This window comes from Tenebrio molitor, chromosome 8 (genome assembly GCF_963966145.1).
Source record: "Tenebrio molitor chromosome 8, icTenMoli1.1, whole genome shotgun sequence".
Lineage (NCBI taxonomy): Eukaryota > Metazoa > Arthropoda > Insecta > Coleoptera > Tenebrionidae > Tenebrio > Tenebrio molitor.
The window spans coordinates 15,732,102-15,755,531 of NC_091053.1; the positions used below are offsets into that span (position 1 = coordinate 15,732,102).

The 23,430-nt window shown below is 35.1% G+C and overlaps 3 protein-coding genes and 1 non-coding gene across 4 annotated transcripts; 2 read left to right on the top strand and 2 right to left on the bottom strand.

Annotated features, from left to right (window-relative positions):
• Positions 1-1,386: 1,386 nt before the first annotated feature.
• Positions 1,387-2,143, top strand: Cisd2 (CDGSH iron sulfur domain 2). Its single transcript, XM_069056099.1, has 3 exons — positions 1,387-1,616; positions 1,665-1,876; positions 1,926-2,143. Exons 1-3 carry the CDS (start codon positions 1,520-1,522, stop codon positions 2,007-2,009), a joined length of 393 nt encoding a protein of 130 aa, XP_068912200.1. The 5' UTR covers positions 1,387-1,519; the 3' UTR covers positions 2,010-2,143.
• A 53-nt stretch (positions 2,144-2,196) lies between these two features.
• On the bottom strand, positions 2,197-11,930 carry LOC138136792 (uncharacterized). Its single transcript, XM_069056093.1, has 4 exons — positions 11,687-11,930; positions 7,440-8,004; positions 7,313-7,388; positions 2,197-2,449 (listed from the first exon to the last, which is right to left on the bottom strand). Exons 1-4 carry the CDS (start codon positions 11,742-11,744, stop codon positions 2,444-2,446), a joined length of 705 nt encoding a protein of 234 aa, XP_068912194.1. The 5' UTR covers positions 11,745-11,930; the 3' UTR covers positions 2,197-2,443.
• A 3,341-nt stretch (positions 11,931-15,271) lies between these two features.
• Positions 15,272-15,355, top strand: TRNAL-UAA (transfer RNA leucine (anticodon UAA)). The gene has a single exon. It is a non-coding gene; the product is annotated as a tRNA-Leu (tRNA).
• Positions 15,356-17,009: 1,654 nt separating this feature from the next.
• LOC138136466 (STAM-binding protein-like) lies at positions 17,010-23,430 on the bottom strand. The gene is made up of 8 exons (XM_069055658.1): positions 23,132-23,430; positions 22,817-23,084; positions 22,546-22,760; positions 22,303-22,495; positions 17,859-17,996; positions 17,689-17,801; positions 17,540-17,642; positions 17,010-17,493 (listed from the first exon to the last, which is right to left on the bottom strand). Exons 1-8 carry the CDS (start codon positions 23,242-23,244, stop codon positions 17,422-17,424), a joined length of 1,215 nt encoding a protein of 404 aa, XP_068911759.1. The 5' UTR covers positions 23,245-23,430; the 3' UTR covers positions 17,010-17,421.

Sequence of the window (23,430 nt, forward strand, 5' to 3'; positions counted from 1 at the left end):
GTTTGCTTTTTACTAAAACAGATCCCGTGGAAAAAATCTGAAATGTACTATAATATGCTAGAAAATGCATAAAAAAGGCGAAATATGCATGGAAAGTTAAAATATGCATTATTTCATTAAGTATGCAAAAATTAATTAATCAAATGATCACTTTTAGCGCCATTCATCTGAAAACTGAAGGAAACTGCTTAATAATAAAAATAAACAATATGCATTTTGCATAAAATCCGCTCTCTAATTATCACTTTTCCTAAATCATCGCTCTGGGTTTCTTCCTTGGTTTTCTCTTATCTTTCATCCTTGTATAATCTGTTTCAAAATCAAAAATCCACCACCTGTTGAATTATGTTGTCAGAAAAAAAGAAATCCCTAGAATAAGTTTCATTTTTTTGGGTTGGCCCAACCTCCCGCCAAAATTTGACATTGAACTGTTGAGTTTTTTACGTAACACAAAATAATTGTTATGTACAAAAAGGTGGTAGCTACCATATCATAACTTTTGAGCGATATAATAAAATGAGAATAAAAAAACACGATGAATTACGACCCTTTCATAACCCCACTTTTTTCTGACACTTGCAAACACACTAAAAGCAAAAGTTGGCGACGTTGTCGGTTGTATTTTTGAGATAAAATGCAGTGTTTTTTGGTGGATTTTTGATTCTGAAACAGATTGAAAGCTCCTCATTTTTAAACACTTATATTTATATTTTTTATGGCAATTTCACATATTATTACTGCTTTCTTCTCCGCAATTGCACATGCTATAATTACAGCTTTCTAAAAACCATCTATTCAACTTTTTATTCTTTTTAACTCTATTAAATTGAAAAATGTTTAAAGAACGATAAGGCCACTTATGTCATTCGTTATGTCATTTCTTACATCTCTCTCATACGTATACCATAACATTGTCTCTTGCATTCTATTTTGCATAATAGAGACAATCTACAGAAAAATATTCTGTCAATGGTGTCAATATACTTTTCTGTTCTGTGATTGGGACCCACTTCTTTCGCATTGCAGTAGTGACGTTTGAGTTAATAAAAAGAAACAAAAAGATGAAAACAAGTTAGTAATTAAAATTATGCAGAGACTGAACCAACAAATGAGAAAATGGTCGATTTATTTATAATTTAAAAAAAAAATAGATAAAGCGAGTATGCAAAAAGACGTTGAAAGTGTGGGGACTCGAGGCGGCAAATTCAAATGTTCAAAATAACCGTCAGTTGCAAATGTCAGATTGGTAACGAATCGCCACTTAGACTGAACAAGATCGATAAAAAGACGTTCATGATTGTTATTTGTGCACTTCTGACGCAGCCCCATTTAATCTGCGATCAATTTGCGGTGTTGAATCGGCGCACGCCACTGCCGGCGAGATAACCACATGATTTCCCACCATCACAAAAACAACCTTGTACATTTGTGGCGAAAGTCAAAAAGAAATTCGCACGTAACAAACCGAAGTTCTCCAAGTTCTAAAATTAAAACAGTGCAAATTCGGCCATAAGCAAAGATGCAACCAGTGGCGCATTTAGTGAAGGTATCACTGCCGAATTATCTGTCAAATTTGCCAATTCCGGACTCGATCGGAGGATGGTTTAGGTTAGGCTGTAAGTAGACAATTTCTCTTTATTCCCATTGTAATTTACGCTTCGCAGTCAGGGACTGGCTGGCCCTCATCCCCCCGACCGCAGCCGTCGCGGGCCTCACTTACATCTCGTACCGGGCGTTCTGCCCCCACGGCCGTCCCCAGCCGTCAGGCCGCGTCAATACCAAGATACTCATGGACAACCCCAAAGTCGTAGACATGATCGACATCGAGGACATTTCGGAGAAGGCGGCGTTATGTAGATGCTGGAAGACCAAAAACGTGAGTGTTTCGGTTTTTGTCGACTTGAATTATTTTAATTGTGACGCAGTGGCCCTACTGCGACGGCTCCCACGGCGCCCACAACAAAGAGACCGGAGACAACCTCGGCCCGGTGGTGGTGAAAAGGAAGTGAGGGTTGGGTGACAAGTTGTAGGCCCATTCGATGGATTTAGTTTGTTTTCGTGCCCATTAATTTCAATTTGTTTACATTATACAATATTTTGTCAACATTTAGTGTGCATTTGTTAATATACACTGTTAACAATACTGAATGGAATTTGACACCTCAGCCCTTCCCGCATCAGGACAAGAAACTCATCTAGGGACATAACGTTTATTTCAGATTGTCAGTATGGTAACAGTTTCGACATTGCCTATCTCAAGGGAACAGTTAAAATCTGATAATCACACTAGACATAAAGTATGGTACATATCACAGTTATCTAGAAGTAAATTTTAGGTAAAAATGACTATTCATTGTACTATTTAATTCCAAGATTATGCACAGTTTAAACATCCTTATAGTGTATATTTGTATGGCGTGTGCAGGATTCCCTCTTGAAACGATCAAATCTGAAAAGAAACACAATTACAAATCGAATATTTTTCAACTTGTTGCAAAATACGTTGCGCAATTTATGTTTCAATGCAAGCTAAAGTACACTTTTTTTACTTCGTCACGGAAATAATCAGTGCCACTTGCAATGAAATGGAGGGAGTATCTTTTGAGTGCTCGCCAGTGGCGGCGCAATCTACCGTAAAATCATTTAAATTTACCATTAAAGTACTCTGTGACTTTTAAATTAGATTGGCAACACTGTTGTATTGTTTTAATTTAAAAGAAATGAAGCACTAGAAAATAATACAGTTCTATTGACAATCATAGGAAATGTTCGCCGTTTCATGTTTTGCATTGAATTTTGAAACGTGATTTTGTCGGTTCAAATCAAGGTGTCAATAGTGTTGCCAATCTAATTTAAAAGTCATATTGTACTTTAATTCTAAATTTAAATCTTTCACAACAAAATTAATTATGTACAATTAAAGTTCTTTAATTAAAGGTATCGAGTGTTGAAATAAATTTGCAGTCAAGCAGACTGTGGTTTTCTCTTTTCCAAACGTAGGTTGTCTTCTTGGTTGAGAATTCTTTCAATCTTCATTTGTTGTGGCAAATGACAAATTGAAGTTTTCAGATCACATGAAACTACGCCGTACGTTATCGGAAACAAAGGCAAGCATCATTTGACCACAATATTTTCTGAACACCCGTTAGATCTCTAAAAATAATTTTTGTTCGGGTGTTTTGTGTTTTTTAATAGTGCTACACATTTATCAAGATTAATTTGGTATTTGGGTTGTGCCAAAAATTAAAGAGCTACTGCCACGAGTTTATAAAAAAAAAATGATGATAATGTGGTGACTCGCTCTTACACTCAGTGTTAGAATAAACGTTTTGCATTTTTTTCTAAATCAAAATAATTGAATTGTTTATGGTGCATCTGGTAAACAAAAAGAGTTTTAAGGGTGATCATGGCTTAAATATTTTTTTGAGTAACTAGACAATTCCGGAACATTTACAAATGACGTTGGCGTTGTCTAAACAAATATCACACGTGCTGAAGGTACTCGCAGTAAATAAACCCAGCCGCTACTAATATTTTTTGAAAAACATCATCTTTCGTCAACAAAAGTTTGTACTCGCTTAAATTTTCAAAATAATACCGACAGCGAACAAAGTTGATTGTTCTTATCCAGTTTAAAAAAATGTCTTTGACGTTTTGGACATATTGACCTTGAAATTGGAGGTTTTCGCAAATTCTTCGTCGCTTTTTACTGATGCTTTTGTTGCTGTTCAGAAACAAAGCACCAGTCTGCAATTCGTGCTTATTTCCACATTTTGGCACGAGTGCCCAAAAAGCCCAATTGACACACGAACGAGTTGAATACAATGTTTTTTTGTTCGACGAGCCCCTTAAAGGCTCCAAATCGCTTAAAATATTTAAAATTAGCTTGACGTTTCGTTTTGACAAGTTGTGACATTTATCAAAATCCGTTCACATAGAAGAAAATTTCCAAATTCTGACAGTGTCGAACAAAAAATAGTTTTACATTCTTGTTATAATACAGGGTGTTTTCGAAGTTGAGGCGTTCCTTTTAACATGTGATAGCATGCGTTGTTCTAAAAAGAGTTCTAAAGAGTTTTAGCCAAAATCACCTTAGTAAAATGTGTACGGCAATGAAGATGCAATAAGTTAATTTTTTTGAAATTTTTGAAATCGGTCCTGCTCAATTTTGCGCCGATTTGTTAGAAATTAGAATTGACAAAAAAAAAATCAATTGACCATGGACGTTAATCAAAAATACTGTCAGAGTTGTCACCTAATTAGTCGGAATGGCTTTATCATTACGAAAATAATGAGCTCACAGATATGTTGCTAATGTATATGGGTAATGTTATCAGTGTTATCCCGTTATCAGACTGCAGCTGCGGCGTCCAGAGAGTACGCAGAGCGATTTCCAGAAAGAGTACTATTGGGGACAAATTACTTTGGTCGTCAAAGTCAGTTGACTGACATAAAGTTGTAAAGCAAGCATTGGGACGGTTAACCTTATTTTTTACTACTGTCAACCACTGTCACTGTCAAACTCATCATTGCAAAATGTTAAATACCGAAAAATGAACAACTGAAGGAGATATTCCTAGGAGGAAAAATTGAAAAGGTTTCCACGAGGCAATTTGGCCCATGGACAATCCCCCAGAAACAAGGGAGATGATTCTAAATTTTTGAATGGTGGAAGGTGCCATATTATTGACAAGAGAAAAGTCAATAATTTGAAATTGTCATCACTATTGACTTGACGTTAATGCTTGGTTTACATTAATTTGTTTTGAAGTGACAGAAGAATGACGACCAAAGTATTTTGTCCCCAATAGTAAAGACACCTTCCTGGGCCACGTCAGTTATTAATCTAGTGCAGCGGAGAAATAGACAGGACCGGACTCAAAATTTTAGAAAACAATAAAAATATACAATCAATTATCTCCGTTAATAGAAACATTTTACTAAGAAGATTTAGGCTCAAATTCTTAAGAATAATGTATAGTATCTCGTGTTACATCAAGGAACGCCTCAACTTCGAAAACACCCTGTATACAGGTGTCTTTAAAAAAACGGTCCACGCTATAACTTTGCTATTGATGACTCAAATGAAAAAAATTATACCGGAAACGAAATGGCTCTAAAAACACTACAAACCTGAGTGTGCATATAATTTTTATACCATCTACCCATTTATAGGCAATGGGCAACTTTTATTTTTCAGATGCTAACCTATATTTTTTTTATTGAATCTGTTAGAGGTTTTTTTCTGATTGTAATGGCATAAAAAAACAATACCCGTTGATAACAAAATTTCCGAGGAAAAAAGGAAAATATGCTGCATCAAATAGTAGTTTATTTAACGAGTTCGTGTGTAATTTGGGCTTTTTTGGTATGAGTAGGCCAGATTAAAACGCGAGTGAAACGAGAGTTCTAAAGTTCCACGAGTGCCAAAAAAAGCCTAAATTACACAAGAACGAGTTGAATACAAGGTTTTTTTGTTCAACGAGCCCCCCAAAGGCTCAAAATCGCTGAAAATCTTTAAAATTAGCTTGACGTTTAGTTTTGACAAGTTGTCAAATTTATCAAAATCCGTTCACACAGGAGAAAATTCTCAAATTCTGACAGTGCCGAACAAAAAATTAAATTTATCCTTATTTTCATAAACGAAAATTTGTTGGTAGTGTCCTGGAGTTCACTTAAATGTCAATTTTACGCACGTTTCATGTGGCGATTTTAGTTATTTAATTATAATTCATAAAAATCATTGAATAATGGAAGTCGGTTAACTTGATTTTTTTTATTAATATGACAATAAATATAATTTTAATGGAACATAATATTTTCATTTTTTTCTCGGAAATTTTGTTATTTTGTTTTTAATGCTATTACAATCAGAAAACAATAACAGAATCCGTGAATCAGTAATATGTAAGTAGTAGTTTATTTAACGAGTTCGTGTGTAAATTGGGATTTTTTTGGCATGAGTGGGCCACAAGTGCCAAAAAGAGGCCAATTTAAACACGAACTAGTTCAATACAACGTTTTTTTGTTCGACGAGCCGCTGGAAGGCTCGAAATCCCTTAAAATCTTGAAAATTTGCTTCGTTTCGTTTTGACCACTTGTGACATTTATCATTTATCAAAATCCGTTCACACAGGAGAAAATTCTCAAATTCTGACAGTGTCGAACAAAAAAAAAAATATAGGTTACCATTTGAAAAATAAAAGTTGCCCATTGCCCATAAATGGGTAGATAGGATAAAAATTAGTCGTTTTCAATTACCAATATGACAGCATGTTGGTATCATTTGCTGTTTCAGTTTAGTAATTTTGAATTTCCTAATTTGGCAATTTACCTTGACGCGGCAAAATGACAAATTCAAATTATTATCAACCATTGCCGACAAATCAAAGAAAATATATAGACTGATTCGGATTCTGAGGATGACTTAGTTTAACCATGTTGGAGGTTAAGTTTTATTGTTTGTTGCTGATGATTCACGAAATATAAATTTTCTTTCACCACAACCTCAATTTCTTGTTTCACATTTTTTTAATTAGAATTTGCTTATACTCTGAATACTGGTTATGAATTTGTGCCTATAATCTGCACCAACGTATTAAAAATGACACTGACAGCACGGATGTCATTGAAAACGACTACCTATACTTATGCTTATTCAGGTTTGTAGTGTTTTTAGAGCCATTTGGTTTGCTGTATAATTTTTTTCATTTGGGTCATCAATAGCTAAGTTATAGCGTGGGTCGTTTTTTTTTTTAAGACTAAAGCATTTTACTTTTTATTTGATGTTTAACTGGTTGCCTGACCTCCATAAATATTTCACCATATGCAGTACTTACAGTTTTTTTTTTTTTTAATACAGCGTGATCAACAATAACTTGGCAATGAAACAATTGAAAAATACTGGTGTTTTTTTGGCTCGTAATTGGCACTGACCGGATGATTTAACGTGACACGAAATAAAAAAAAATTGTTATGTCTGTTATGTGACAAGGAAGACAGCTGGTACTCGGTGGCAGCCAAGATATCGTGTGTTTTTTATAATTTCACCTCATAGTAGGCGTTGAAGAGTCGATTGTGAACGCATTAATCGTGTAAAACGTAACCTGTATAGTGCGTTCACAATCGACTCTTCAACGCGTGCAATGAGGTGAAATTTAAAAAAACACCCATAGATATATATGTTTCATCTTCAAGGCTGACTCGATTACAAATTTTCTTCATCACACAATCCAATTAGGAATGTTATTAAAGTGCAGTTGGCAATTTTCAAGGCCATTCCATTCACTTTTCAAATGAATCTGGAACTCACCGAAAAGTGTTTCATGTCGTCTGGATCGTACATGTCGTCACTGTCCACCAGCATCTCTCGACTGCCGTACTTAATCCTGCAAAAAAAAAGTCAATGATTTTTGCCTCAAAAAAAAACAATAATTTACTCTAACGCCCGCCTCCACGTCAGCAGCACCACATACGCGCAGATGGAAATGACGAGGAAGACGCCAGCCAAAATGGCGGCAACGCCGCCGTCGATCAACGGGACGCCAGCTTTGTACGACAAGCGTGCCGCCACTGTTGTCGCCTCGCTAGTACTTTCTTCCGTGGTACTACTAGAACTAGACGTCACAGTTTCTTTTTCCGCATCAGTACTAGTACTAGATATTGGTGTGGTGAATTGTACACTTGTTTCCGTAGTAAATTTACTATCTTCCGTATCTTCCCCGTTTTCTATCCACTCGACGTCGTTCTTCTTTCCGATGTCTTCCTCTTCTTCGGAAGGGTCAGGTTTGACGTTCGCATCTTGCGAACGTCCCGAATTCTCCTTCTGACTTAGCCCCAACAGGTCGTCTACTTCGGTGTCGTTTTCAGCATGATTTGCCAGATTCTCCCTGATGCTCGAATTATCCACAAATGTGTAATTTTGGTTAAATTTGGGAAATTCTCTAGGTGCGTCTGGATTCGTTGTTTCGGAATGGTCGGTCCCGACTGTCGTGGGGAGGGACACTGTTAAAAAACAATTGTCGTGAAGAATGTGTCGTTAAGCTTATCGTCGCGACGATTATTTTAAACGAAGTGTTATCAGGGGATTAGTTGAATTTTCGAGTGTTCTAGAGTGTGGTGTTTTTTTCGAAATGATGCTCCTCAATAAGTGTAATTATGTCATCGAACTTGAACTCGTTGGAGCACTTGATCACAACAAAGCGTGTGTGCTATTAATAAAGCTATTAATTAGATAAAAAAGATGAAACTATTTAAAAATCCTTATCGGATTATTTGAGACTAGTAAACATGAGGCTTGTAAATTTCCTAAGTCACCTACAAAGCGGTTGGAATGACAGATACGGGCATTTAATAAAAGATGCGTCGCAATTTTGAAAAAAAATTGGAAACGAAATGAAAAAAAAATTAAAAATCAAACTTTTTTTTTTCTATTTTGTGTTTAGAATTAGTTATTTATGCAAGGAGTTTCTGTGTAAATTGGGCTTTTCTAATTGCCCGAGGGACAAGATTAATACACGAGCGTGGCCAGGGTTTTAAGGCCTCGAGGGCAATTAGAAAAACCCAATTTACCCAGAAACGAGTTGCATACAAAATTTTATTGTTTGAAACGACGTCCCTGAAGCTTCCAAATCTTTTAAAAATGGTTCCGCATTTGCTTTTGACAGTTTTGACAAATTTTTCAAGACCTGTCAGAAATGTGACGCTAAATGTGTTGTCTAGGGCAACGGTTCGTTATCTGCTCATTTTGCTTTAGGGCAGTTTACAAAGGAGAAAAATGAAAATTTATAACAGTTGAAAACAATAATATACTATTTTATCGGGCCTTCAAATAATTATGTATATATTTAGAGTAGGCGTAGGAGACATTCTAATTCTTTTAACAGTGTAAAGTAATTTTTGTAATGCATAGTAAGCTTTTTCCCAATTTCATATTGTCATATTCCGTGGAGGGAGAATAGGGAGAATGCACTACAAAAATTAAAAATATTTTCTAACCAATTTTATTTCATTAAAATGTCAGGCGTTTTTTGTGTCATTTTCTACGCTGGAAAAATGTTGCAAACAATTGAATTTCCATGGGTTGCTCTAAATACAAATTTATTTGAAGGCCCGTTATATCGTTTTTTTCTTAATGGAGTTCGGCTAAATATCTAGGGACTTTTAATAGTGGGTTGGCGCTCCCGAATTGGTACGCCTTGTCATTTGTCAAAGAGTTGTCTGTTGATTCGGTTTCAAGGTTAAGATCCTAGAAATAAATAATGACAATTTGATTTATTTTGACTTTTGAACTGTCATATTTGAATTTGCCAGTCAAACGTACCAACAGAAAATTCTAAATGTGTCACCAACTGAACAAAAATAATTTCAATCACTAAAAGTCATCCGGTACATACTAAACTCGTGATTAATTTTGAGAAGTTATTTTGAAGATGTGACAGTTTGACCTTTTTGCTTCAATTTCTCAATTTCCTAAAGGAAAAAAGATTCAACTAAAATACTCTTCCTGGATACGCCAAGATTAGCTCTAGAAGCACACCTTTTTAGGTATGGCATTACAACACTCGCTGCGATCGTGCGTGTAAACTTCCAACTTGTACAAAAAATAGTTCAATTTGTGTCATTTCGAACTCAAAGTGTAAACGACCCCAACAGGCTTAATGTAAGAGCAGTCAATTAACGGTTGATGAAAAAAATATAGTTTGGGAATTGTCTCAAAAATGTCTCTTTTTCCAAAATATAAATATGTATAAAAATCTTAATATTAAAAGTAAAATGTTTCGTTTTGTCTATTTCAACAGTTTTTTATTTTTCTCAAAGATTGCACAAGTAGACTTTGTGGGAATTGGCTGCTAGAAACACACTTTTACAGGCGTGGATTACCGCAGTCGTTGCGATCGTGCGTTTAAAGTTCCCACTTTTAAAAAATAGTTCAGTTTCTGACATTTCAAACACAAAATGTAAACAACCCTGAAAGCTTGACATAAAAAAATCTGTTGACGCTTTATAAAGAAAAAAAAAATTGGGAATCGTCTCGAAAATGTGTCTAAGATTTTAACAAATTTAAAATTTTACGTAATAGTATATTAAAATACAAGTTGCAGAAGGCATCTATTTAAACACGAATTTGAAATTTCGAAACGAGCCGCATAGCGGCGAGTTAAGGAACAAATGAGTGCTTGAAGGACCTTCTGTCTGCAACGAGTCTTTTATACTATTTTTTCTATTTTCCCGCTTTATACCATTTTATAAATAAAAACATAAAAATTTTAAATGTAGGGAATTTTGCGGTGATTGGTGACATTTTTTATGTGGTATAATTTTAGCCGTCTGTGAAAAAAAAATTAAAACGTCAGATTTTTTTATTTTCGCTTTGGATGTTTGAAAATGAATGCTGAAGAAAGTTTATCACTAACGCCGCTGCAAATTAGGCAAATTGCACAAAAGACGTTAGAAAATTTACTGCCGGAGAAGTCCAAATCCCAGAATGAAAATTAAACGTTTTGTTGATTGTTATTTATTAATTTGTTTTGTTCTCTGCGAAATTTATTTTTTGACGTCTGTCAGTTGACACTTCACGCTACCAACATCAACACACTAAATTTTACTAGTCTATTCTAACATCTAACACTCCAACGACCTATTAAAACACTCAAATGACATCATTTGGGTGCTAGAATAGACTTATTCTAAACGCAAAATAGAAAAAATTCACGTTGTTTTGGCACAATGGAAGGTACGAGTTATTTTTTTAACGTTGGACACACTGTTTGATTTCCGTCACTAAAATGCCTGACATGCGGACATATCAAAATGAGTATAACATGTCGCTGATTGCAAACTAGTAAAACTGACAACAATGCACTAGACATTGACGCTATTTATAACCTCCTCAAACTTAGAAAAACATAACCTTATTGAACATACAGATTTACATACTACCAAATTAACGTGAATGCATTTTACTCCTTTGAAGTCTCAAAATAAACACTAAAAGTAAAAAAAGACATTCCAAAAAAAAATTATTTGAATCGATTTTTTATTTTTGCAAATGGGCCTTTTGCGTTCTTTAAATTTCGAATTAGAACCTCACAAAAAATTTTTACTTCAACAGGTTGTTTTGTTCCTTAAAAGAAGATTTAAGAAATGTCTGTTTTGAAAATAAAAGAAGACTAATTTTGACCAGATTTTGATTTATCCCTTTTAGTAAATATGTAACAAAATTGGTGCAAACAAAACACCAATTCGTATAAATTTGTTTTAATATTTATCTAAAAAACAAAAAACAAAGTGTCAATTTGTTGTATCAATTTGTGCGATATCTGGGGCAACAAAAACAAATGATACATTTTCCTGTAATGAATCACGTCAAAAAAGTTTCAAAATCGTTTTGAAAAATGGAAAAAGCTGTCAATTTTGACTCGATTAAGCTTCGGTGGAAATGCGAAAAATTTGGACACGGATGATCCACACGTGCATCAAAATCGTATTACATGTGAAATTGCGGGGGCGGTCGCCACCAAAAATCCACCCCCGTGAAGTGTAGACCTTCGGTTGAACGTCCTGTACAATATTCCGACGAAATCTAATAATAACTGATCCGATTGAGCGTATCTGAGCGTATTGATATGAAATAATGGCCGTAATACGTCAGCGATAAGAAAAGAAAACGAGAAAATTCCTGTACCTGCCAGAGTGACCACCGCCGCCGAACAAACAGCAAAACTGAACCACATCACTTGCATTTTTCCCCTCTAATCTTCCACGATAAATTATAACGAAGAAATAACGTTCCGTTGAACCTCCACGCGATGACTTTCTTCTCACATGATTCAGATAACAACTGATTATTTTTGTATCAGATAATTACATTTGTAATGGTATTGTTGTTCGGTGCAAAGTGAACAGCCAACTACGAGATCGCAGACGGACTAATGGGACAGGTAGTTTCCCATGATGGTAGAATCTAGGAACGTGACTCATTTCGTTTGCACGAAATGAGAAATTAGTGGCGAGGATTACGAATGGCATTGCTCAAATCGGAGTCTCTCAATTTCGCTGACTCAAGGTTGCTGTCAAGTACGGCTGATTCAACGGACGGTCATCGGCTGGGTCTGATGGAAAGTTGCGGAAAGAAGATGCTCAGGTGAACCGGAAATCCCCGGCGATCGTCAAGGATGCCGCCTGGGGTCGCTGTTCTTCGACGCGCAAATGTTACGTTTTATATGTTCCGACAATTTTTCTAAAAAACTGTGGAGCCGACGAAAATTTGAAAGCCAAATACCTAGTCTTTGTGTTAGATTTAAGAACCACAGTTTTGTAGGCGTGGATTATTGCACTCGCTGGGTTCGTGTGTGCGAAGTTCCCACTTGTGAAAGAAAATTGTGAGGTCAAAATGTAAACAGGCCTGAAAAGCTTAAAGTCACAAAATGTTATAAAAAAAATGTACATTTTCACAAAATACAGGGTGTCGCAAAATTAACGTATTCCAAGTCTTGTAGGGAAAAATCTCAGGAATCTCGAAAAAATAAAATAAAAAATATAGGGGGGGTCTTTACAAAGATATATGTACTTATGGGTTCAAACTTTTCATCATGTTTTCTTCAAATAAAAAATATAAATGGTTGACATTCATTTTGAAATATGGTGAGGGTAAATGAAAAGACATTTCTTGAAAAAACAGCTTTATCTCCAAAAAATAAAAGATTTATTTTTCCAATTTTTGTTCAAAAGGGAAGTACAACATAGCTAGAATACTTCTGAACAAATATTGGGAACTTTGACATTTTTTTCAAAGTGACAGCAATTTTTTTAAAACGTTTTTACCTGGTCAACAGGGTGTCCCCTACTAACCCCCGAACTCGGAATACGATAATTTTAAGACACCCTGTATAAATATCAAAAATCTGTACATAATTATTACGTATTTCTATTTTAATTGTACAAAACTAAATATCTGAAGGTTGTTAATTGGTTCTAAAGAGAACAAATCTGTATCAAAAATAAAAAAGTGATTGGTGTAAGTACTGTAAGCCAGGTTTTCAAAAACTATCTGTTTGGTTCTGATTTCTGACATTCTGCAAGTGAGCTTTCTGAGTTTATCGACTTGAAGCTGTGGACTTGTTTACATTAATTTAAAATATGTAAATACAGGGTCTATCAGAACTAGCGGACCAAAATAATACGGTGAATTCATCACCTTCTGGGAATAATAGGAAAAATGTTCAAAAAAATCTATCTTAAATAGTAATTAGAAAAGAAGCAATTTAAACTGACCAATCCTGTTGTTGATGTTAAGTTTTAAAATTAATTAGTTTAAATTAGTTTCCCTGCTCTATTTGTATTGGGGTAACTATGGATTTGCATTTGAAATGATGCATAAATATGTATCCGCATTGTTTGTGCAATGACGGATGTTTTCAGGTTATAGTATTTGACATAAAAACTTTTGTAATTGTCAGAAATAATTTATTATGACATAATATTCAATTATTATGTTTTTGCAACAATCAAATTTGTTTCGATAGTTACCAACATAATTTTTTAAGGTAATTTTATATATACACGCGATTGGTCAATTAAAAACGTTCTTATTTTAAAATTCAATGAGGATGGATTTTTTTAAATATTTTTCCTATTATTAGATGATGATTTCACCGTATTATTTTGGTCCGCCAGTTCTGATAGACCCTGTATACCGCGTGATCAAGAAGAAATCAAATCAAGAGTGCTACCTCATCTTTTGTTTTATCGAAAAGTTCGTCTTAGATTGACTCATATGCATATGTATATTTACTATTCACAGTCATTTTATTGGTTGCCTACCGCTCGAAAAATCTATTATTAATTAATTAATTAATTAATGCTGTATCTTCAATGGTAAAACCAAGGAGGTTTAAAACCCATTTTACCCTGTATTCTGGGATAACTGTTGCTTACAATTACGATAAACGTTTATAAACTTTGTCGAAATCGAAAAGTTGTGTTCTAGATTAACAAAGCACATCATTGACGTTTCTTTGACATTTCCGTGAAAAAAATGTAGCTCTTGTTTATTTTATAAATTTTCTCCATTATTCGTGATGCTTATGACGTTTTATGCGCGATAGAATATTTATTACAAAGCATTCATATCTACAATGGACAATGCGATATGTGTTACCCTTCACATTATGTTGCCATAATGTCGATTGTCGATTTTTGTATTGCGTTTCTATAGCAACCTGCGAACAGTTACCGCCATTGCAGTTTTTTGTCAAAATATTATTGACGCGAGTCGTGTTAAAACCGAAGCAGTAAAATTAGTGATTCCAAAAACGAAGTAGGTACATAATAGGTGTTGTAGAAGAAGCTTGAAATGTGGAGATTTCGGCTCTGATTCTTGACAAATCAAGAGAACGCTACGAGGTTCAATTTGCAAGAAAAATTCTTCATGGCGACACAAATAAAGAATTTTCGAAATCAACGACCCCAACGTGTAATCAAGAAGACAAGAAAAATTCGGAGTATGAAAATTTTGACACTGTTAATGCCGCGATAATTTTATTTTATTGCAGCGAAAAGAGGCCGACTACAAATTTATTTACCGTTCTAGAACGCCAAAATTACTTAGGACCGTCTTATGTTTAGTCATTTTTAAATATTAAATTTCAATTAAACATTAAACCGTCGTTTTGTTTTTGTTGTTAAAAACACAAATAATTTGAATAGCCATCGGCTTGAGTATAGGTATCTTATAATAATTAGTTCATACAATTCACACCAGATGTCTGATGATGGAATTGCCAGTAGCGTTAGTAAAGGGTAGATATTTTTTTGATAAGTTTTATCTTACACAAATTTGTTCAATGTTGTTATCACAAATACACTCAACTGAACTTCTCTTGTGATATTCGAATAAACCGAATCATTGCATAAATGACAAAGAATTTGCAGAAGAATTAACTTTTAAGAAATTACTAATTTACACCTTCCATTCCTTGAATACTGGAAATAGTGAGTACTCTAACATGGAACCTTGAGCGAACCAGTTTGAACGAAAAAATCTACATGAACAATTTGTTTGAATACCTACTTTTTGATCACGCTGTATGAGGAAAAATGATTCAGAATTTATTTTTCTCTAATATTACAACGCAAAACGACATGAATTACTTTTTATCTCAATAAGTGATTGTGTGATTAACTGATTATAATAAAATCATCGATCGATATAAATTCTATTGTATATTTGGATTGTTATGTACTAGATCTGAACACTTTCTGTTGGGAAGTCAGGTTGGCCGAGCGGTCTAAGGCGCCAGATTTAAGCTCTGGTTCTCGAAAGAGAGCGTGGGTTCGAACCCCACACCTGACAAACTTTTTTTTTTCTTTACTATTTCGCCGTTATCTTGTTACTTGCATTTTGTACTGATTTTTTTTAACCGTTTGATATTTTCCTAAAATGGTCAAGTGATTTACATAAATTCGCACCAAAACAGTTGTCCTTTTAGATCTTGATATCCTGGAATATTCTACTGTTTTAAAAATGTACAAACTTTTGTCATAAATTTCATTTGTTCGATACCTCCCTAGAAAGTGAGTCTGTATACATAGTTACCAGTGGGTAACTCACTCTTTTCGCGCACTGTTTTTCGCTCACGCATAATTCAAATTCGATTTTATGAAAAAAAAAATTATATTATAATTGGTGAAATTAAACGCAATGGGTCCCATAATTGCGCAATAACTGATAATATTAATCTTTTTGTTACGGTTTTGTTTTTGTACTTTAGATTGACTTGATATGTAAGCCAATCCTTATTCTTATTACTATCCCTCCGCCACCCGGCGGCACGGCAATTTTGCCGGAGTACATACACTATTACGGATATTACTATCAATATCAAGTAATTGTTTGCATAATCATTGGAACTAATTCCATATGTTTTAACCAGAGGTATTCGTTTATGAACTACTCGAGTTTTAATAATGGGAATTTGTGCTTGAGGGAATGTAACCGTTTTATTGCTATTTCTTTTGAAGAACCGAGTTCGCAATTTTCTGTAACGAATAGCAATTGGACGATAAACCTTAACGTTTATGGTTACTTAAGAAGTGTGTTTCGCATAAATCGTCTTGTTGTGACCAGTTACTTTTTTGTTTGTATTCTTCAATTTCCCAAAATTTTTTAAGCTGCTTTTCGACTGTGTTGTCCGTAGTCATGGTTATATTGCTGACATTTGTTAGCGAGTCTTTCGAGATTTCGCCGCCAACCAACCAACCGAGAGATTGGTGAGAATACTCAGGAATATCTCTAGTGATTCTACGTAAAACTAAACACGAAATTTCGGACAAAAACATGTTTACTCGCGATTTTATCGTTACCGTGGTTGATTGCTTTGAAGTGACAATCCAACTCGAAAATTTTTAACCAATCAAATTGCAGCATTTTTCAAATTTGGACCAATCAAATTGATTTTATAGTGAAAAAACACCGAGCAGTGTTTTTTCGCAATGAAAAAAAAAATGTTACCAATTGAACTGTAACTCTTTATTTTTGTCTCAAAAACGAAGACTTTTATTAGATACATTTTTTGTGTATGAGTTTTCGTCACGGAGTCACGTCACTTATTACCAGTCTTTTTTTGTACTAACATTTAAAAAACACTTGTATTATATGTTTGATTGGTGAAACCTGTGTAGTTCTGCTTTTTCACCCTCACCGACACCCTATCGATTACACAGTAAAACATAATTTCACATGCTTTATTGGAAAAGCTTCATATTTACAAAAATAAAAACACTTTTTCGTTCACCGCTTTAGAATGACAGAGGCCGCAATACCAACCGTCCAGCCCTGAAGTCTCTAGAATTCTCAAAAATTCAATCGCATTGATCGATCGAAATCAACGATTTTACGTAATCGATTCGACTGATTTTGAAATTATGGGTCTTGTGAATTGATTTTTTGTTTTTGTTGATGCCTAGATGGAATGGGAAAGTTTGAGGTTAGGTTCGCAAGTCGACAATTTCTTTAATTTTTTTATTCAACATCTAACCCAGAACACAGTTTTTCTTCAGAGTTAAAGAATTCCTATTCCAATTTGTCAGTTTTTTCCTGTAACCAGTAAGAGTCGATAAAAATGTCAGTACATTTAGTATTTAATCGAATATCACACATCACAATTTGATTTGATGTCATAAGAAATTCTTTACAGTTGGTTACGCCAGCGTATTAAAAATGTAAAGAACAGAATAGTCCCAATAAATTACAATAACAAGAAAGAATAGGTAGACATGCAACAAAAATATATTAATGAAGAGCTATATCGTCTTAAAAAAGTGAATCAAAACTCCAGCCTTCAGTTTTGACGACGCTTGCCACTAATTACAAAAGCTAATGTAATCACTTTATTTGAAATGCTTTGGTTTGACTTATCATTATGATTTTCCGATGCGTAGATCCAACACTTCCAAACTGGCCGTCGAGTCGATCTTGACGTGTTCGGCGACCTACGACACACTTTTACCCCACGCCTCGAATCATCCACCAACTTACCATAAACAACGGTGGCTCCGTGGGGTGCGGATGAAAGCCGGACTTTCTGCAGTTCGCGATGAACTTCAAGCCGTAGTTCGGGGTGAGAACGAAGAATCCAGTCCTGCAACGATCGCGTCAACAAATACCGATTGATCGGGTTAACTTACTCGTTGTATCTTGGTGCGCACACTATGGCGATGGCTTCGGGCATCAGCAACTGGTAGGGGCAATGGGTGTGCAAGTCGACGCTCGACAGGAACGCGGTTTGCGTGGGGTGGGTCTGGACGTGCAAAAAGAATCAAATTATATAATAATAAATGGATTGTGCTGGACGTACGTGTATCCATCCGATCGTGATCAAGTTGTGTTGGTCCTGGAAGTCGAAGATTTCTTCTTCGTTCATGGTGGTGCACGAGTCGGAGGTGCCTTTTTGTTTTGGGAGGATCATGTGGGTTATGATCAGTTCGTTCTGTTCCTGCAAGGGTCAAGCATTAATACAGAAAAATTCAAAGAACAATACGATCAACGAAAGTTTCTTCGGTTTTATTTCTTCACTTTAAAAGACAAAAAGCGCCTAGGTTGCATTATGCTACTACCAAAAAATGTAAGGTGGTATTTTTTTGGTACACCCAAATTGCAGTGGCGGTTCGTGATCATTTTAACCGGGTGGCACCCAAATAAATATTTTATTACTTTGTTTTCGTTAAGGCCAAGCATTACTTGATAACCTTTCGTTGCAAATGTCTGTAAAAAGATTTGTTTTTTTTGCTTGAAAAAAATAAATAAAAACCCACAATATTTGCGAAAACAATTAAAAATATAAAAAATTCGCATTGAAACACAAGAATCACAATTGGCTGTTCGCTTTACTAATTTCTGACATGACATGGTAGGTCATCATAAGACGGTGAAGAGAAAATGTCCACTCTTCCCTCCAAAAAACGTCAAAATTATCCAATCCACGTCCCATCGTTAGAGCTCTTGAGAAAATTCCTTACTAACCGTTTTTCTCTAAAATATTCGAATTTTGGGGAAAAATAATAAATCTACGGGGTGATCCAGAATGACTGAGTCTGTTGGTAACAATGAAATTTGGCAAATTTAAAATTTACCAACGAAGGTTCATTTTTGTAATAGTATAAACATAACCTGCATAACCAAGAATGTTTTTAATGTCATCTCAAGTTAAAAAATCCGGTCAGTGCGTGGTCAGTGCCAGTTACTAGACAAAAATCACCAGTATTTTCAATTGTTTCATTGCCAACAGACTCAGTCATTGTTGATCACGCTGTATAAATTTCCCTTAATTGATTTGTTTCTTTTTCACTACGAATCCACTTTTAAAAAAGAAATCATAAACTACAGTCTAGGTATACAGAGTGTATTAAAAATAGCACATGATACATAACATGTGTTCAATTGAAAAGTTCATCAAGTTAGCTTTGCTCTTCATCGCTATCTTTGTCTAACCAACTTAATTTACGATGTTGTTGTCTTTTAAAAAATAAAGTCAAAGCCAATTTGATGAATGAACATTTCAATCGAACACTTGTTATTTATATCATGCGAACAAAAAATTCTAATTCGAATTTGGCCTTAGACCAATAGTTTTTCAATTATCATTATTATCAAAAATGACAATAGTGATATGATAATCCTTGTTACTTTCTGACTTTACTCAAGATCGAAAAATCTCTCTAGCTTAGTTGCATTCGACTGTATTGAGCGCAGATTTCAGAACAATGATCTGAAAAAGTCCTTAAATTCGACAATTATCCGTCAACACTGCAATATTAAGGCTTTTATTGCACAGTCTTTATCTGTCAACGCAGTGTCAATGCAAATATGTGATTTACACTCGGTTGCAAAAAAATCGAGTACATCAAATTTTCGATAGTGTAATTCATCCTTCTTGTTGTCAATTTTGATTTTTGAGGTTACCGAGAACAAGCAAAATGTCAAAACTTTTCATTTCTTACGTCAGATATGATGACATTTTTTGTGTAAGACATAACCTATTTTAAAAAGCATGCCATTAAAAGTCAGGGAAGCCTGATTTATACATGTGTTAAAAATAGGAAAATTCGGTCCTCTTGATTTTTCTGATGTACTCGATTTTTTTGCAACCGACTGTACCGTTGGGACCGATTTGAAATGTCAAAGATTTTAAGTGAGACAGCCTTATAGACACGACAGTGTATATGAATGAAGTTGGCCGTGATTCTATCCTATTGGCGATTTCAGGTACCGTTGGGGGCGCCACTGTTGTCAAATTGCCAAGTCATATTCCCGCTCGCCCGGCTTATGTCTGTGCATTGTTTTCCAAAGTAAGTTGTTGGTTTTACGTGAATTTGCGGTTTTTGTGATGCCTTTTTTGCTTTTTTAATGTTACACAATAGTTTAGTTTATTTAGAGGCAACAGCAGAAAGCAGATGTGTTGTTTGTGGAAGGCGAAACAGTGTTGTGTGCGAAGTTGTTCATTTATGTGGTGTTTTGAAGTGGTGAAAATAAGGTACTTGGGTACGAAATTTTTATATTATGTCTACAAACAAGTGCCCTGAGTAGTCACTCAATAATTCAATTCAATTATTTCAAAATATAACCTTAAAATACTATTTAACTTACAAATCTAGTTTTTTTTTTATAGTGTTTTCCACAGACCCTCATATAATTAGAGGAAGGTTTTCCCATTAATAAAGCACGTCCCCATGTTTCCCTTCTCTCTACCCGGTCTTTAGAACCGAAAACATTTTCGATGAAAAAACGAAAACATATTTCGCTTCTACGCCACAACGCGGAAATAAATAAAGTCTGTTTTTTAATCACAGAACCACAACACCCCAAATTACATCCAAAATAGAGCTGACAACATTCAGTAGTTGTAGTTCATGCTTTATTGTCATTATGACCGGTGTTTTTGTAGCTTGTTTTTAATCTGTCAAAATTTTTAGAATGCCTCCAATTTTCTAACTTAAATAAAGTTAAAATAATAACTCTTTTCCAAAATGGTAATTTACGGGCGTATTTCGGAAATACTGGATGTTCCAAAGAGTACTATCACTACATCGTACAAAAGTGGAGACAAATACAAATTGGCAGCAATGTCAAATGTTAAAAGTGAAGTTACTATTACTAAAGACCTTTTCACAATTTTTGACAGTGAAATGACCTTGATGTACGAAATTCCGTGGCCGTCATTGTACACTTGTGACCTAGGGTAAAAAATCTCATCATATAAAAATTGAGGTTATTAGAGATGTATTGGGTGATTCAACATGATTGTGGATAAGTATGGCAACTATGTACGCAAATTTATGTGGCAACTGTGTGGGTAGGATAGAGTTGACATTTCTTTGACAGTTGATAGTCGCGCAATTTTGAAAATTGTCAATTCAATGTGCAATCGTATAAAAAAATCAAATGTACGCTTATGAAATGTCAACTCTACGCCACCCACACAGTTGCCACATACATTTTCGTACTATTGCGATCATTAAATTTTGGACATCATTGTTCTGTCACTTAAAAAAAATTACTCTAAATCATGCTTTATTGAAATTGTCACAAGTGTCAAATGAGAAAATATTTGTTTGTAATTTTTATTTATTTGTTTTATATGTTTTATTAATTACTTTATTTGACATCCACTTTTCATTTCTGTTGCAAATCGAAACTTTTATTAGCTGAAAATTTTTATTTTTAATGAAATTACACATGCATTGGCGCCACTGTCACGTTTGACATGGGACTTCTTTCTTATATTATTTAGAGTATAATGATTGATTGATTGATTATCATACAGCGTGATCAACAATGACTGATTCTGTTGACAATGAAAGAATTGAAAAATATTGGTGTTTTTTTGTCTCGTAATTGGCACTGACCGGATGTTTTTTTTTGACACGACATAAAAAAATAGGTTATGTCGGTTATGTTTGTGTTATTACAAAAATGAAGCTTTGATGGTGAATTTTAAGTTTGCCTCTCAACACTGTCAAAGTTGACAACAGGAAATGCGTTTAGATTACGGTGGTACAAAAATTATTCAAATTTTCATTGTTACCAACAGATTCAGTCATTCTTGATCACGCCGTATTTATCATTTAAAAAATTACTTTTGATGAAATTACCTTTTTCATTTCAATGTTTTTTCATCATTTGTTTGTTATAAAGTTAAAAATAAATTGACAAACGTCAATGTTATACCGGCGACATACAAAAACTTGTTAAATCGTTCAACTGAGATTAAATCTTTTTTTGGCAGAAAATAAAAACACTTATTATGTTCTATTTTGTTAATATGACCCTTCCTTTCTTAATTTCCTATAGTAGGAGTTTTCTAATTTGTTGTCTTCTTATTCTATCTTCATAGTTTTATTTCAATCTTTCTTTTCATATGTTTTATTTTTTTATCTAGTGATCTCTTTTTTTGCTTTTGTTCTTTCTCATTTAATGTCAGCAGAAAAAACAATAACAAATAAATTCTTGACTTTTTTATCCTTGTCTCTTTCTTAATTAATTAAATTTGTTTTCGTCTGTAGACCCCTCGCAATTTACTGTCAAAAATGACACTTTACACATTATTGATAGAACACTCTGTATACTATCCATTCATTGTTCATTTAAATTTACCAAATAAAATCCAGTCAAGGTCAATTAAAAATGTTTCATAAAACCAAACATTCGTTGTCAGGGTCATCCGCAAAACATTTATTACACTTACTATCGCCGCCAACCTTGAGCCTCTTATTTTCCTTTGCAACATAACACAAGCAACTTACTAATTTCCCAGCTAAGATGCCGCAGGTTTCTATATTATTCAAGGTGCTCTTCTGGGCCATGTTCTGGAACTTGAGCATGACCAACGCGGGCACTATCACGATCCTGAGATTGGTCCTGGCATAGTGTGTGTCAAACGTGTCTGGTTTTTTCGAGCGGTCCACCGTGGGTAACGACGGTACCACCGACACATGACTGCAACTCAGTTTTACAAAATCGTGTGAACGGCGTTTCGGGGGGCGTACCGGCTGGGGTGCCAACTGTCGTGTCCGCCCGTGTGAGCCGTCGACACGTTGGGGTCCGGATAAGAGATGTCCTCGACGTCGTACGGAATCTGGACGTTGGCCAGGCTCTGGTCGCTCTCTTCCTGATTGGAATGCGCTGAGCCTATCGAGGCGATGTTCGCCTCAGTCTTGATGGTGTCGGCGGAGTTGCGCGTCTGCTCTTTCTTCCTCCTCTCCTAAAATTAAAAATGTTTTAATAACAACAACACTCAGTAAATTCACGATTTTGTACCCGGTCAACCACGTATCTCTTGTACTCCTCTTTGTATTGGGTCAGCAGCTGGTCCTTCAATTTCTCAGCTTTGGGCAGCACTTCCCTCAACTTGGCCTGGTTTATTGCCTTCATCTTGACCGGAACTGAGTTAAAATCAGGGTGTTTTCGAATTTTCTCCAAAAACAACGTCATGAACTTCAAGTAGAGCACGTAGGCATTCTCTAAATTGCCCTCAGTGTAGTAAACATTGGCCATCCGCACCATCTCGAGCCCCGAACGATAATACCTTCAAAATCACTGTAACTCACTTCACATCGACAATCTCACCCTTACCGTGTCGGAGGAATGTGAAAGTCCACCTCGACAGCATTGCTGTAGTTAATCAAATGCTTCAGTCTTTCTTGGGGCTCTACCAAATCGGAAGTGTGTTTGACGTCTATCTCCATTTTGTGTCAAGACCCTACTGAGACATCGCCGACAAGGGGTGAATGTTTTGGGGAAGATTGGTGACCGTCTGGATGCGCGCTAGAGTATGACTCACTTTTAATCCGCATATATGATGTTCATGGCTCGAGTTTTAGGTTATATTTATAATTTGATGACAGATGACATTTCAAATGACACTTCCGACT